Source organism: Martes martes, assembly GCF_963455335.1.
Source record: "Martes martes genome assembly, contig: SUPER_18_unloc_1, whole genome shotgun sequence".
Taxonomy (NCBI): Eukaryota; Metazoa; Chordata; class Mammalia; order Carnivora; family Mustelidae; genus Martes; species Martes martes.
Window position 1 is genome coordinate 847,412 of NW_027666704.1, and position 15,778 is coordinate 863,189.

At 49.9% G+C, this 15,778-nt stretch overlaps 1 protein-coding gene across 2 annotated transcripts in view; it reads right to left on the reverse strand.

Annotated features, from left to right (window-relative positions):
- Positions 1 to 724: 724 nt before the first annotated feature.
- PRKCB (protein kinase C beta) overlaps positions 725 to 15,778 on the reverse strand; it is a 321,917-nt gene continuing 306,863 nt past the window's right edge. The window contains exon 17 of one of the 2 annotated variants that reach the window (XM_080831716.1): positions 725 to 1,376. In XM_080831716.1, the coding sequence (XP_080687842.1) occupies positions 1,224 to 1,376 (153 nt within the window). In that variant the 3' untranslated portion in view covers positions 725 to 1,223. Of the gene's footprint in view, positions 1,377 to 6,092; positions 7,440 to 15,778 lie in introns of those variants that run through there. The other variant, XM_080831715.1, reaches the window with a different exon arrangement.

Consider the following 15,778-nt stretch of genomic DNA (forward strand, 5'->3'; position numbering starts at 1 on the left):
TGGTTCCAGCTCAAGTTGTGATCTCAGGGTTGTGAGATCGAGCCCTGCTTTAGGCTCCATGCTCTGTGCATGGAGAGTCTGCTTGGGATTCTCTCTCCCTCTCGCTCTGCCCCTCTAGGTCATTCTCTGTCTCTAGAATATATACATCAATTGAAAAGAAAGAAAAGTGTTCTCTTTGTACTGACAACAACTTCCTTGCTGACTTTTGTTACAGGTGGATTGAATGAAATCTTTGTTAAGCACTTCGTGCTTGAGGATTTAATACAGGCAAGCCATGCTGAATAGATTACTGAACAGATCCCCTGATTCTGGGCACAGGAAAATATTGAGGTCATTAAGTCTGTGATTCCAATGGCAGAAATTTCAGCCTCCAGTCTACAGTAGCCAGGTACGTGGATAGAGAGTGTAACACAACAGGGCACGGTGGAGACTGGGGCAGAGCTCGAGTCCACCTTGCTTTTAAAGGAGACAGCCATTTCTCAATTTGGTTGAATTATTTCCACAGGGGAACCAGGCCCAGGGCTGATTTTTTTTTTTTAAGTGAATCTGAAAACCCTAGAATTTATATAGAACATCCCATTTTTTAAATGTTGGCGATGAAATAAGATTGTGTGCATGCAAAACAAAGTTTGTCTATCAGCTGCATCGGTCTGTGTCTCTCAAGTTTATAACCCACCCTTGTACCAGGGCCTATTTAAAAGCAGACACATTAACAAGAGAGTTTGCATATATTAACTCAGTTTAATCATATCAATTCTTAAACAAAAAATTTCCTCCAAGAGACAATAGTTCACAGTAACTGCAAAGCTTACTCACAATTTTTAAAAATACCAGTCATGCTTAGCATTCAAAGAAGATATGGTAGGATAACTGTAAAAACATTTACCAGGAACATCAGCTTCTGACTTTAAAAATTACAAATACCGAAGCATTTTGGTATCAGACACAGTAGGTTTGACATCGTCTGTTCATTTTGATGAGTTTCTGGAAGTTTGGAAAATTGTTCCTTCTAATTGGAGAAAGCGCTTACTCTAAACTAAACATTTTCAAATGTAGAAAACAAACTAGCAAGCTACACATACAAAGAAAAGCCCTCGAGGACAAGCCCTCCACGCGCTGACTGCCAGGCTGCATATGCACCATAGATCCTGGAAGACTAGAATTGATACATACACTTGGCCTGAAGTCTAACACTCCAGGGTGGACAACGGAGTCGCATTCGCCTACACATTAATGACAAACTCTGGGTTAGTATAGGAGAAGCCAGCAAATTCATTTTGGTCCAAGTTCATGATGAAGAGTTTATCAGTAGGCGTGAGTTCCACAGGCTGTCTGGTGAACTCTTTGTCGAAGTTGGAGGTGTCTCGCTTGTCTCTCTGCCAAATGGAAAGCAAACACATTAACACAGCGTAAAAAGGAAGCACGACCCACACCTGCCAGTTAGTGGGAAGCCGATGACACCTCATGGGCCGAGTCAGAAAGAGCCCCGTGCTGAGTTGTTCAGCAGGTGCCGTGTGCACACTATCCCCCGCCTTCCACTTCACGTTGAATGTTGGCTTCGGGAGAGAAAACTTGGTGGCGATTGCCTAAGAAAGGAAACGAAACATTGAATTTCTTGAAGGATTGTCATAAAGTGGACTGGGGGTGTTTCTGTTTTCTTTGGCTTTGAGATGAACTGAACTGGAAACTACTTCTTACCAGTGGAAAACGTCATAGAATTAGTCACGGGGTAGAGCGTCCCGGAGGAAACCATCCCACAGCGACCTCTGTGGTGAGGAGGCTCCTTTTCTTTAAAAAGGAGAGAGGCTGCACAGCCGCTCAGTCGCCAAGGAGGTGGAGGGAGTGGCATGTGGGGACATCAGATCGTTGCCTGACGAAAGGAGCTGATGCCTGTCCATCCCACATCCCCTGGTGCCAACTAGGCTTTGAAGGGATGTTCAGAAATCCGCCCACAGACTAGAATTTGGGTCTTCATCAGCCACAGGCTGTCTCCAAGGATGGTTACAGCATAGCGTGTATCTAGTCAACAAGCTATAAGAAACAAAACCCAAAGCTTAAAGTGAGGTCTCTAGGGGCAGCCTTAAGACAAAAATTCTATTCTCCTGGTTAGCCTGACATTTCTATTTCGGGTTGGGGGGGGGGGATCCCAGGCTGCTAACTACAGTTTGGGGCAACTGCTTCCAGGGAATGGCAGAGTGTGGCTCATAGCAACACCTCATGTCTGTACGATGCTCTCACCTGCTCAGGATCCTGCAGACTCTCGTTCCTTCCCATCCTCACCACCCACCTGAGGGCAGGAGGAGATGGAGTCCTCACTGTCTACCCCCCACCCCCCACGGTTTGACATAGGAGAACACGGGTGCAGAAAGATACAGTGACTTGCCCAAGGCTGCACAGTGCAGTAGTGATCTTTACCTGACCACGTTGCTCTTAATTAAGGCTAACCTCAGTCCCTTTGATTGGGGGTGTGCGTGTGGGGAGACAGTCTGATGGCTGGTTTAGGACAGGATGGCTGAGGAGAATGCCTGGGTCGGCCTCACTGAAGCCAGAGCTGGGTCAGATTGTAAAGAGGGGAGGCTCGGTGAGTACTGACTGATTTGCTGGAGTTCAGCCAATTACCATTCATGCCTTAGGTTTAGCTCCTACTGGGTGCTGACTGGTAGGGTTTCTCGTCGCTGGGCTCATTCCCCTTTGCCAAGTACCTCCCACAAGAATTCCGTCGTTCAGGCTGCTCCCTTGAGATAGGTATAATGTCTCTATGGAATTGCCACTTAATTGTGTTGCATGTGCTGGGGTGTGGGAGTCCGGGGCGGGGGTTGGGGTGGGGATTAGTGTTGCCAGACTGCAGTGGGCTCAAGATGCAGGTGGAGCTGTTTTCTAGGTGGTGGGCCACCTCGTGCCCGTTCATTCTGCTTTATCTTCTCCTGCCCACTGTCAGCCTGTCCTGTGCTGTCCCAGGCACAGCCTGTGTTGTCTCCTATATTCAGAGAAGAGCTCAAACATCACCCCTTCCTTTAATATTGCCCGTGCATCCCTCCCTGGACCCTACAAGTCATACCTTAGCATCCTTTTCATTGTCTTTGTGGCACATACGTACTATCAGACATTGTCTTATTTATTGACTCTCTCCAGGCAGGGAGGGTCCGTACCTGTTTCTTCACTATTGTATTTCCTGGGCCTAGGATAATGCTTGGCACACAGTGGGCTGTCTGTGACTATTTGCTGAATGAATGAGTCAATGAATGGAGATCGACTAAGGATGAGCCTCTATGCCTCTTGCTTTTTCTTCCAACATACACTTGTCCTTGGGCCGGAGACCCCACCACTCTCTAGGAAAGCAATGAAATTGTTCCTGTTGACTCCATGGCTCCCTCACGTCAGTTTCTGTCTACTTTGAGCCCCAGTAGGGACCGAAATGTTAGGCCCCTTCAAGGTCTGAGAGCTGCGAGGCTGTGTGTGAGCCCCAGGTAGATTTGGGGCTAGAAGGCAGACAGTTGCCTCCTTTCAGATCTCCCCCTGGGAACATTGACCTCATCTGGCCTTCCCTGCCTTTGGGCATCTGTGGAGGTTCCCTTACCACCAGCCCCAGCTCTCACAGTTCTTCCCCATCCATTGTACCTCAAACAGTCACACGGTCCAAATAAAACCTGTCATTCCGGATTTCATCCTGTGGGCAGCTCCCCTGAGGAAATACCCCTGAATTGTACCTCTAGAGGGTGGGAGAGGATAGGCCTCTCTGTTGGGACCATTCTTTTTTGGGGTGGCTAGAATCTGAAGCCACATGAGCAGAGTATCACTCAACCAAGGAGGGTTATTAATTCCGCCAGCCTCCTATTGATTCCCCAAGGTCATTAGGACCATGGCCCTACCCTTTCTTAGAAGAGGAACAGGTTAGTGGTAAGTCTAAGAAATGCCAAGAGGGATTCTTTCTTGGATCCTGGCAGACAATGAGCCATGGCTAACATTGGACTGTGCTTAGGTTTCTTTGGGTTCCCTTATTTAATTTCTTTATTTAAATTTCTTCCCGAATTTAAGTTCTTTCGGAAAATCTCAACTTGTCTCCTCTGGAAGAACCAGGCAGTGTCAAGCTGCGGACAGTGTGCTGGCAGAACAGCTTCTCCCTGAGGGCTGGAAAGGGCAATGCCTGCAGGAATCTAGGTGAGAAAACTCTAAGAAAAATGCAGGACTCAGAACTGAGCTGCAAAACCAATTCCCCCTCTCTCTATGACTATCCATCTCTGCTCAAATCTTGGTGATTCTATGGTCTGTTTGAGCATGGAGACCGTGCCTTTGGCCTTCTAGAAGGAAACCCACCCCACCTACCATCTAATTCCTGTCCCACCCCACCCATTACACTCTAGGATTGTCCCAGAAATCTGGGTCAAGGGGGGCACTGCTATGTTTCCTCCTTCAGTCTCAAACTGTGGTCTACCTGGTCTACAGAGAAAGAGAGGCACCATGAAGACCTCTGAGGACTTTTTTTTCCTTCTAAGAAGCCTCCCCTGACTAACTCAGAGACTGCTTATCTCCAGGTCACATCATGCTTTTAATTACTTAGTTAATGGCTGCTGCCCCAGATTGCATCGTTGGGGTTCCCCACTGAGCTCCGGTGCCCAACAGAGAGCCTGGCACGTAGTCGGTGTTGAACGAATGCTTCCTGGATGAACAAATGGGGGGTGGAAGATGGGGATGACTGCACAGAGAAGTGGAAAATCCTTCTTCCTGGATAAACTTGAAAAGTATGGCCCAGAGATGATATATTCTCAGAGCTCGGTTTCTTGGTCTCCATTGGACTTAAAACGGTGATGGAAAAGGAAACTGGGGGGGAACTCTGGCCAAGGATCCCTCCCTTGCACACAAGCCTTCACTGGCCAACTCTCGGCAAGGTGTGTTAAGGAAATAGAGACTTTGGCTTGAGTACCTCTTCTGCAAATGATTCAACTTCTGAAAAAATAATGACAGAAATCTGGCAAATATGCAGTGTGTATATACAATATATTCTTCCTATCTATCTATTTATCTATGTCTAACTAGCTAGCTACCTACCTATCTTACAGTGTTCTCTAATGGTGTCTCAAAGAATCTGTCAATGGCCCAACGCTTCTCCATGCTTTTTATCTTCCTGAGAACAGGTCCAAGAGGAGACCTGGTGACCCAACAGCCAGATGAAGGACCTCAAATAATTCACTTGTTGGTGGGCATGGCTCAGAGATGCCAGCTCTAGAGCAGAAACAGTCCTGCCCTGAGTCAGGTAACCTGGGTTTGTGCCCCAGCTGGCTGACCTTGGGCAAGTCACTGCCTCTTTCCAGATGCCGGTGTCCCCAGCAACAAAACGGGGGGAGGAGGCTTCGGCCCCGATTTCCCTCCTTCTCTAACTTCCTGAGCTTGCCAGCTGGGACTTGGGGTTTGCCCCATATGGGGGTCTCCACTGCTACCATGATGGAGAAGCCGAGGGCAGAAAGGAGTGAGCCAGGGGCCTCTGCCTATGTGGAAATCCCCATCACAGGTTTCTTAAAGATGAGAAGCGCTCCTTCAAGGACATTTGTCAAGCTGGTAAAGTTCTCCTGATGGTCTCTTAGAAGCTCTGGTGCTTCTGGAAATCACTCGACTTGTGATAAGAATTCTCTGGAAGGTTGCCTAGGAATAGAAGGAGGCAGTAGGCAAAGGGATTTCTCCTGCCCAAGGGGTTTCCTTGGCTTCTGGGGGCTCACAAAGCTGCTCGCAAGTAAGAATATTTAGTCCAAGCTGGGAGGAGTGGTGATTTTGATAAGATAATCAAGAGCCCCAGCCATGCTCCTAGCTGGCTCCAAAACTTGACTCTGGCTTTGACCTCTGGTATCGTTGGAAGCCCGGGCCAGCTCATCCCATCCCATTACAAGCTGCCAGGAGTCCCTGAATGGTCCCCAGCCTCTCAGACTGGCAGAACCTGGGGCTGAGGTTAAGCTCTGGGTTTAGTTCCTTTCTGTCTCGTAGACTCAGGAGCCCCTCTTGGCAGTTTGGGTCCACATTTTTCAAAGAGAGCCATGTTTTGTTTTGTTTTGTTTTGTTTCTTGAAATAGCATTTCTTCTTTCTTTTCTTTTTTTTTTTTATTGTATCTCGATGCTAGAAAAAAAATGGCACATAACAGGTATCCAGATACAAATGGACATTTCCACAAACATCTTGCAAAACAACATCAAAGTGAAGAGTACAACCGTCTATGTTTCAAGAAATGGTATCTTTCTCAGAGCGCTTAATTAGCTTTCCAAAGCCAGCAACAAACCTAGACAAATCCCATCCGTGCGGGCATGGGTCCGCTAGGTCCAGAGCCGCCTTCTTGACAAATCAAACAGGTCATTGTGGTTAATAACATTTGGACACAGATTTCAAAGCATGTGTAACAAAGTGAGTTTTTTTTTTTTCTTTTTGCGTTTGAACAATAACAGAAATAAAACCCCAAAGCAAATAAAATTTGAAATGTAATGTAAAACCATGGTCCTCTGGGACCTGGCTAGAGTGACCATGTCTTTTCAGGGGGGTGATGCCAAATGCCCTTTGCCAGGAGTTTGAGGATGAAGGTGATCATGATTAGGGACAGAGTATCAGGCGTTACAGAATTGGGGGGGGGGGCCCAAGCCGGCTGCCTTTTGACTGACCCCTTGAGGTCCTTTTAGATTGAGATTGTCTCAGAGCACCCTCTTGGCATTTTAAAAGGGTTGAGATCATCTCCTTAAATTTGCGTCTAAAAAAATAACAAATACGATTTTATTTTTGGTCTGGGCTCTGCACAGCTCATGGTGCCTCCAAACCAGGCAGAATGGAGGAATTCCCTCTACGTCAAAGCAACCATACCCTTGGATACAAGCCAAGCTCTGGGTCCAGGAGGGAGAGAATGCTGCTAGCATCCGGTGAACCGCTCATTTGGTAAGAACAATCCCAACTGGATGCCTGGAGTTGGGAAATGTGTGAAATGCGAGCGCTGGGAGAAAGGGAGAGAAAGCAGGCATTTTTCTGTCCCCGTGGGATCTCTGCCGCATGGCCATGCTGGGGAGAGTCAATGGGAAGAGGTCGTTTGCTAATGTGCTAATTAATGCAGCATTTTCGACGAGCCATCCGCATCATCACATCTCATAGAGATGCTCCAAACTACCTGAGGACATTTGGTTTCTGAAACATGGTCACTCTAGTCTCATCAGCAAGTAAAACATGGATGCGACGTGGCAATGAAAAGAAAAGATGTCACCACAACAGCCGTCGAGCTCGAATGACAGAAATGAAGGACGGAGGTCTACACATCTACTTAGCTCTTGACTTCAGGTTTTAAAAATTCAGAGTTAACAAAGGAAAATCCTTCGAATTCTGACTGGTCAATATTCCTGATGACTTCCTGGTCAGGAGGTGTTAGGACTGGTGGATGGCGGGTGAAAAACCGGTCGAAGTTTTCAGCATTTCGCCCACACTATGAGAGGGGAAGAAAAGAACTTGTGGTAGGTGGAAAAAAACAAAAACAAAAAACAAACCAAAACCAAAACCAAAAACCCAAACAAAACAGAACCGAACACAATGGGGCGTGGCGTACTCCCCTGCCTCAGAGAGGTTTCAATGATCAGAAATGAGAGCAACGTAAGATGCGACATTCTCATGACCTTTGGTTCATGACCTGGGGCTCCTGACTCGCAGTTTCTAGGGCTCATGAGCTGCCCCTGGCATCCCGGTGACACCAGGAGCTGCATGGCAAAGGCATGAGATGGTGGGGCTGGTGGCGTGTGGTATGCGCCCTCCCCGCACCCCACCCCCCAACCCGGCTCCCAAGGAACTAGCCAAACCCACCTGCTGAAAGAGATGGGATTAAGGTACCATCGATGTGTCGTGCACCACCAGATGTGAAGGAACAAGTCTGTTACACGTCACCTGGGAGATCCTAATATTTAGCAATGCATCCCCCAAAGTGCTCTCCTCTGGCTGCTAGTCAGGAACTATGGACGTGGCCAGTTACGAACTCTAGTCAGTGGACACGGATCCCGAGACCTGGGTGTGGTGTCTGCAATGGCTGGTTGCCCGACAAGCCCTAATTAGCTGGGTAAGTCCTTGACCCTTCATCACAAGGTGCCCGTGGAGGCCGACTCAGCCACTACCTCTCCAGATGGGAGCGGAGAGTGTGGATGAGACCCAAGCCAGTGCTTGGCGGGGCACCTGGGTTCTGGAGAGGAAACCGTCATCATGTCTCACCCTCCTTGGGGTCCTCCTATGTGCAAAGGTCTTGGTCTGAGGCGGGGTTGTAGTGTGTGTGTGTGTGTGTGTGTGTGTGTGTGTGTGTGCGCGCGCGTGCGCGCATGCGTGTGCCCGTATGCAGGTACGTACAAATGTGCACACACTAGTTCCCATCAAATGAGAAGACAGTCACTAAACCTGGCTTTTTTAGTTCACCAGCAAACATGGGCACAGGGCTCTTAGAATCTGAGACACAGTGTCTACCGCGGGCAACCGCAAGCTAGTAACAGAGCAGTGTTAGTACCAGTATTTGTGACGCCTTTGCCACCCGCCAGCCACCCCAGACCACTCGTCTTGCCTTATCTTATTTCATCCTCCCAGTGACCCCATGACGGGGGCATTATCCCCACAGGACAGATGAAGAGACTGAGGCCAGGGGGACGGTGTCATTTGTTCAAGGTCACGCAGCCACTGAGGAGCACAGCTAGTCACAGAGCTCTGACGTCAGAGCCGGAGCTCCTGGCTCCATTCTACACGAATGGGTCCCAGGCTGAGGAGGACAGGACCAAGTGAGGCGGGGCTGGGAAGGGAGGCAGGAGTCAAGGATGGGGGGATGAAGAGGTCTCGGGTTTGAAGGACAGCGAGAACTAGGTTGCGTCAACCCCCCATACAGAGAAAGTGGGAATATTTGGAAAGACGGCTATTTCCATTTGGATGCCATGACTCCGAGGGGCCAGGGAAACTCTGGGAGATGACCTTGGGACAGGGGGTTAGTAGGACAGATTATGGGGCGCAGGAGAGAGGTCTTAAAAAAAAAAAAAAAAACACTGAAAGGACAGAACATGGGAAGTGGAAGACAGATAAAGATAACAGTAATAAAACCCGCAGAGCAGTTTCCAGGCAACTGGCGCTTGCTTAGGGTTTCGCATACTTTACCTTTTTGTTTCACAGAACCACCCTGGGGGGTGGGGGATCGGATTTCTATTTGCCAGTGAGACCATGGCCCCTAAAACCAAGAGCGGGAAGAGGAGACCTAGGATGGAGCACTGTCCCACTCGCTGGGGACTGCGAGGATCCAGGGAGGGGACCGCTGGAGCTGAAGGATCTCCAGTGGGTCGAGCACGAAAGTCCTGGGAAACGGGCCACGGATGAGAAGGTGAGAAGATGAAACGCTGCCTCCAAGCCTGAGTCACGGGCAGAGGGAAGGTGAGTTGAGAAAGGTGAGGAGTGCCCACCCCCCCAGGCTCCTTCAGGCCCCAAGGTCAAGGGAAGCAGAGGTATGGGGGGGGGTGCGTGTGCACATGGGTGTGTGTGTGTGCACATGCATGTGCACATGGCACGGGACTCCGCTCCCAGAGCGCCTCAGAACTCCTGCTCTGTTCCTGTTTGGGAAAATGCTTTTCGGCCATGTTGATCTCTCTGCTTTGGGTCTCAGAAAACGAGAGATGACCCCCCCACCCCTGCCTGCCCTATAACCAAGACCTGGGGTCTGCCCTGCTGGCCGGCCGGGGAAAACTTTTGCCCACAAAAGGACAGACCGTCACCACAGTGGTCAGGATTATAGTCCAGGTTCTTCCATTGCTTATGCATCTTTTTTTTTTTTTTCATTTCAGCAATATTTATTGAGTAGCTACTGTGTGCCAGGCCCTGTGCTAAGAGCAAGTTCTGAAAAATCTCTGCCTCGTGGGACTTGCATTCTGCAGGGGAAGAAAGGCGGCCAACAGGTGAATAGAAAGGGAACTGTGAATGTGCACAGTTGTGTTCATGCCAGACGGGGGAGGCAAGTGGTATTAAGAAAAATGAAGTCAGGCCAGGGATGCAGAGCAAAGAGAATGCCATTTTCGATAAAATGGTCAGCTCCGAGGAGATGAGCTTAGAGCCATTTGAATGGGGGAAAAGCATTCTAGGTGGGGGGAAGTGCATTTGCAAAGGTCCAGAGATGAGCACTTTCGCTCGGCCAAGTCCCCAGACAGTGGGGAGGCCACTGTCGCCAGAGTGGTGACCAAGAGGCAGAGCAGTGGTGGTGGTGGGGGGGGTGGGGCGAGAGGGGGCCAGGGGCCAGATCTCAGGCCTTGCTGGCCGGGGGAGGACAGAGGGTTCCCATCTCCACCTGGTGAGAAGTCGCTGGAGGGTTCTGTGCGCCCGGCACACTCTTGCTTGGGTTTCTGTGTACAAAGCTGATGGAAGGGCGAGGGGCAGGGGTATCAACCGGGAGGTGAGAGAGGATGGTGGCTCAGAGGAAGGTGCCCTTGGGGGGCATGGAAAAGTGCATCTGGACTGAGGGGAGAGGTGGCAAGATGTGCTGACAGATCAGAAATGGGGTATTCCAAGAAGAGAGGGTCTGTCTGGGGTGAGTGGGGGATGCTTGGGGTAGAGAGCCTTCAGGGGGCCATTGGACACTTGCTTTCCTGTTTGATAGGTCTGAGTGTCCAGTGGAGATGTCGAGGGTGTGGGGACCGAAGAGGGCCGGCAGCTAGACCGATGGCAGAGGCGCCAGGGAAGGTAGAAGCTGGCTGTCATCATCCGGAGCAGAGAGATGGGGAACAGGGCCGAGGGGCAGAAGGGCAGTGGCGGACGCCACCCAGAGCGGCCGGAGCCAGGGACCGGTGGGTGGGACTGAGCGAGCACAGTATAAGGCACACCTGTGTGTGTACCTCTTTGGCCTGTGTGCTGGGACCCAGACCAGCCAGCGTGGAAAGCATGTGAGTGGAGACCGGGAGTCTTCAGGGGCCATTTTTCTTTAAAAACCATCAATTTCCCATGCACACCAGAAGGCTGCAGCTTGGCCTGGGCCTCCCCAGGGGCTGTGATAGGATAGAGAGAAACAGCTCCTGGCAGCACCAAGCCTTTCCCCCTCCCCTCACCCCTCACCCCCCACCCCGCCTCCGAGAACAATGAAATCTTTAAGTGAGATAGCAGGGAGGAGATGCAAACGCAGGGGCTAACCAAGGGGGCACAATGCAACGGGGAGCGTGATTTCCTTGCTAATAAGCAGCTTACACGGGGCTGGCAGATCACAGCCTCCCTAAGTGTTTCCGTGTTTTTCAAATGGAGCTGTCACTGCCCATTAGCTTCAGGAGCGCTCCCTAAATGGAGACGTCAGCCCTTGGGAGGCACAGCCCAGATCAGCTCTGCGCCTGTGGTGTCCTTGGAGAACAGGGCAGCTCTGCAGCTGGGACAGAGCGACACATACACCGCGGGGACCACACCTGCTTCTCTGGTGGTCCTGAGAGGGGACCGAAACCTCCCTGAGCTCTTGAAAGAAACCCCACTCCCCTTGTCATCAGGGCACACCACCAGAGCTCCCGCAACGGCGACAGGGACCCACACCCACTCAGCGCGGCTTGCTTGCTTTTGCTTGGTTACTGAGACCACAAGGCACCTCTTCTCCAGATGGGGTGGGGAGAGGGGAGTGAGGGTTGTGACTTGTTCAATTGCGCCTCCGAATCTGAGAGCCTAGACAGTTTGAAAAGCTTATCTGTGAGCTGTTACATGTGAGCTCTTTTTTTTTTTTCCTCCCCCTTCTTCTCTTCTAATTTCTGTTTCATTGTGTTAATAACAGCTCCGAGTCTAGCTGTCGAATGTGGAGCTGGCTTAGTCACAGCAGCCATGGGGATCTTTCAGACGCCAACCTGGCTATGTCACTTCTCTGCAGTGCTCCCCGTTGCCCGGGAACACACTCCTTAGCATGGCTTACAGGACCCCTTCGGCCTTGGCCCTGGGGACCTGGTCACTAGCCCCTTGCTGCCCACTCCCCGACCCCCAAAACACCCTCCAGCTGTACTCGGGTCCCTGGGTGTCCCAGGAGGCTTACGCACTCTGTCACCTCCCCCTTTGCAATGAACTGCCTCCTCCACCAGGAACACCTGCCTCCCACCCTGTCCCTCCACGCCCACCCCCCACCAGGGCATTGCCTGTGTATCCCGCTGGTCTCCAGACAGATGTCACTTCCTCCAGGAGCCTTTCCCTGGACCCCTCCTCTATACTCCTGGGTTTAACCCCCCAAGATACAGATGTTCATCAAAAAATTGTTCGAGAGGGGGAAAGAAGTTGACATCAACTATCCACTAATAGGAAAAAAGTTAAATCATACATCTCTCTGATGTAGTATCATGCAAAACACTTTTAAAAATGAAAAGGAGATTTAGAAGAATAGTGACATAGTTACATACAATTGCTAACTGTGTACAGTGTGTTCCCCTGCTATAAATTATGCATACAAATGTGTGTGCTCACAGGTCCTGCAGATCGTATACAGGCTTATCAAGATGGGACGAGTTATAGATTGCTTCATTTTCTCCTTTATCTTTCTGCTTGATTGTGTTTTTGAAAATCTAAATATCAGATTTTTAAAAAATAAGAACCCCCCACACACCCCGAAAAGCTACTTTACATGAGGGAGCTACTGCTATTTGGGTGCTAAGGTGCTTCTCCTGCCCCGTGGTGTACTGGGCACTGAAAATATGATGACACACAAGAGGGTTCCTGTCCTGGTCGTCATGGAGCTTGCGGTTTAGCAGAGGAGACAGATGCACACACAGGCCTCTGCATGGTACCATGTTACCACTAGGGCCACAGAGCACAGAAGTGAGGAACCTAAGAAGGGCCAGGAAGACTTCCTGGAGGAGGTGTCATCTAAGCTGGGTGCGACCAGAAAGAAAGACACTGCTTCTTCGGAGGAAGGAAGGATATTGTCCAGGGAATAGAAGGAGGTGAAAAGCTGGTGGGGACAGAGCAAGATGCTGGAGAAGAGGACAAGAGCCCAGCCCATACTGCTTAACCAGGCTTGATGGTGGGAGGCTCATGGCACAGGGGAGCTTCCTGCCTTGCTTCTGTCAGCAGGGCATCTTTGGGAACCCAAACTAGAAGGTCACAGTGAAAATATACCTGAACCCCACAGAAAAGGTTAAAAAGATAAAAGAGTCTTTCTCTTGGGCTGCCTGGGTTGCTCAGTCAGTTAAGCATCTGCCTTTGGCTCAGATCCTGGGATCAAGTTCCATGTTGGTCTCCCTGCTCAGCGGGGAGTCTGCTTATCCCTCTGCCACCACTCATTCTCTCTCTCTTAAATAAAGATGTTTCATTTATTTTTAAAAAGCTTTTATTTGAGAGAGACTGAGAGCTTGAACTGGGGGAGTGGCAGGTAGTGGGAGAAGCAGACTCCCCGTTGCGCAGGGAGCCCAACGCAGGGCTCGATCCCAGGACCCTGGGATCATGACCCCGAGCCAAAGGCAGATGCTTAACTGACTGAGCCACCCAGGTGTCCCATGATGGATCATTCTGAAAAATGTTTCAAAGGTGTTTCTCTGGAGCACAGTCAGACAATGTGCAGTAGAGAAAGAAAAGAGAGATGAAAGTTCCCTTTTCTGTGACTAGGTGAAGAGTCCTTATAATCAGGGCATTTGATCTCCTATGTCTGTTCAGTTAGAAGGAAGTCAGCGAGAGAGGGGGCCTGCTGGGTAGCAAGTTTCATGTTTTGTTTTGTTTTATCTTAAAATATAAGATGCCATGCCTTGTTCTCCTCCAGATTTCGGTCTAAATGCCATCTTCTCGGAGAAACTGTCCGGGATCACCTCCAGACAAAGTAACCCTCCCCTCCTGTTATCCTCCCTCAGAACAACCTGCTCCCTTCGTGCGCAGTAAGTAAACCATCCAAAGAGCCCGATCTAAATAACATGTTTACTTCTTTGCTTCACTGTCGGTGAACTAGAGCCCCATCTAGACCGTAAGCCCCACAACAGTGGAAGTCACTCCACGGCCTTCCCGGGACTGAGGACAGGCTCTGGCACACAGTTGCACTGGTACACAGTAGGCACTCAGTATTGCAGGGTGGACGAATGACCGTGTGTATTAAGTGCATATCATTAGCCAGACACGGTGTTACGTGCTCCTCGAGGATTATCTCCTTTAATCCATGATGTCTCTCCTACAGAAGGAACCGGTTTAGCAAATTTAAGTACCTGACTAGGATCTGATCCCAGGTCTGACAATGATCTAGATTCTTCCGCCAGGCTTGTATATGTGTTGCCAAAACAAGTAGTTTGAGAGTACCCAGGAAAATCAACAACCAAGCCCTCTGTTATCTCACGACCTCGGTACCTTCATTATGTAACATTTTGGTGTGTGTCCTGGATGGCGGGGAGGAGACGAGGAGACGGAGGGATGTTTGCTACTCTTTAAACAAAGTATAGAATCATTCCTTTGTTCTGCAGCTGGCTTTTAAGAAGCGAGATGAAATAGACCCGTGTGAACAAAGTGTCGTATTTTTCTTATCTGTTCCTCACCATTCACCCTAAACCCACGCTGCTGGCTTCAAAGAAACTCGTCCTCAGATAACGATCACCCCCGTTATTTGCTTATGTTTTCACAACTTTGATTCTCCCAGGTTTGAGAGACAGGCAGGAAAAGGATTATCTCCACCCAGCAGATAATCTGGAAAGTTAACAACTGGGTCAGGGCCACGGAGGGTCGAGGAGGGGAGTGGAGATTCAGAGTCGGGTCTGCTCCATTCCTAAGATCACAGGCTTTCTAACTACATCTCGTTGCCTTAGGAATCACATCAGATCGTGTGGCGTGAACGTCAACTGACCTGGGTACCTCTCCCAGCACCATCAATCCCCAGCTATACAACCTTTAAGCAGGTGAGCTAAATTCCCTAAACCACTCTTTGTGAGGTCAGATGAACCTGCCCTGTAATGTGCGGTAGGATGACTTGATAAAATCCGCAGATAAAATGGTGCTGTGGTCGCTGTGGGGATGCAGACAGAGCCGGCTCTGTCCAGGGAGCTAGTCTGATGGCTGTGGCCCTCCTCTGGCTACAGAAGGGTCCTGCGGGCCTGTCTGGATATTGCCCAGACAGGTACAGACATTTAAAACACAACAGACTGAAATTTTTCCCGCCAAGGCTGGTGGGATATGGGAGGGAGCCTCAAGGTGATATCAGGCCCTACCTGAGGCTCCCTGTTAGAAGGGAGGGACAGATGTGCGCCTGGGGACGAAAGGGACACATTTCTACCCCCCCTACCTCCCCAGCCTCACTGCCTTGGAAATAGGTTTTTTGTTTGAAAGACGTATTTGAGAGGGCGCCTGAATGGCTCAGCGGGTTAAGCCTCTGCCTTGGGCTCAGGTCATGGTCTCGGGGTCCTGGGATCGAGCCCCACATCGGGCTCTCCGCTCAGCGGGGAGCCTGCTTCCTCCTCTCTCTCCGCCTGCCTCTCTGCCTACTTGTGGTTTCTTTCTCTCTGTCAAATAAATAAATAAAAATAAAAAATAAAAAAAAATTTAAAGATGTATTTGAGAGAGAGAATGAGTGGGGGGAAGGGCAGAGGGAGAGAGACAGTCTCCAGCTGACTCCCTCCTGAGGCCAAAACCCCACACGGGGTTCGATTCCACGACCCCAGTGGAAATCAAGAGTCCCATGCTCAACTGACTGAGCCACCCCGGTGCCCTCTGTAAAGACATTTTAATGCAGATTCACATAACCACCTCTGAGTTGTTATTCATCCCTCACAGGGGCGGGGGATGCTGTTGTGGTTTTTTTTTTAAGAAACTGCACTTGTAAATAAGAAATGAACGTTCTTCTTTCCCTTT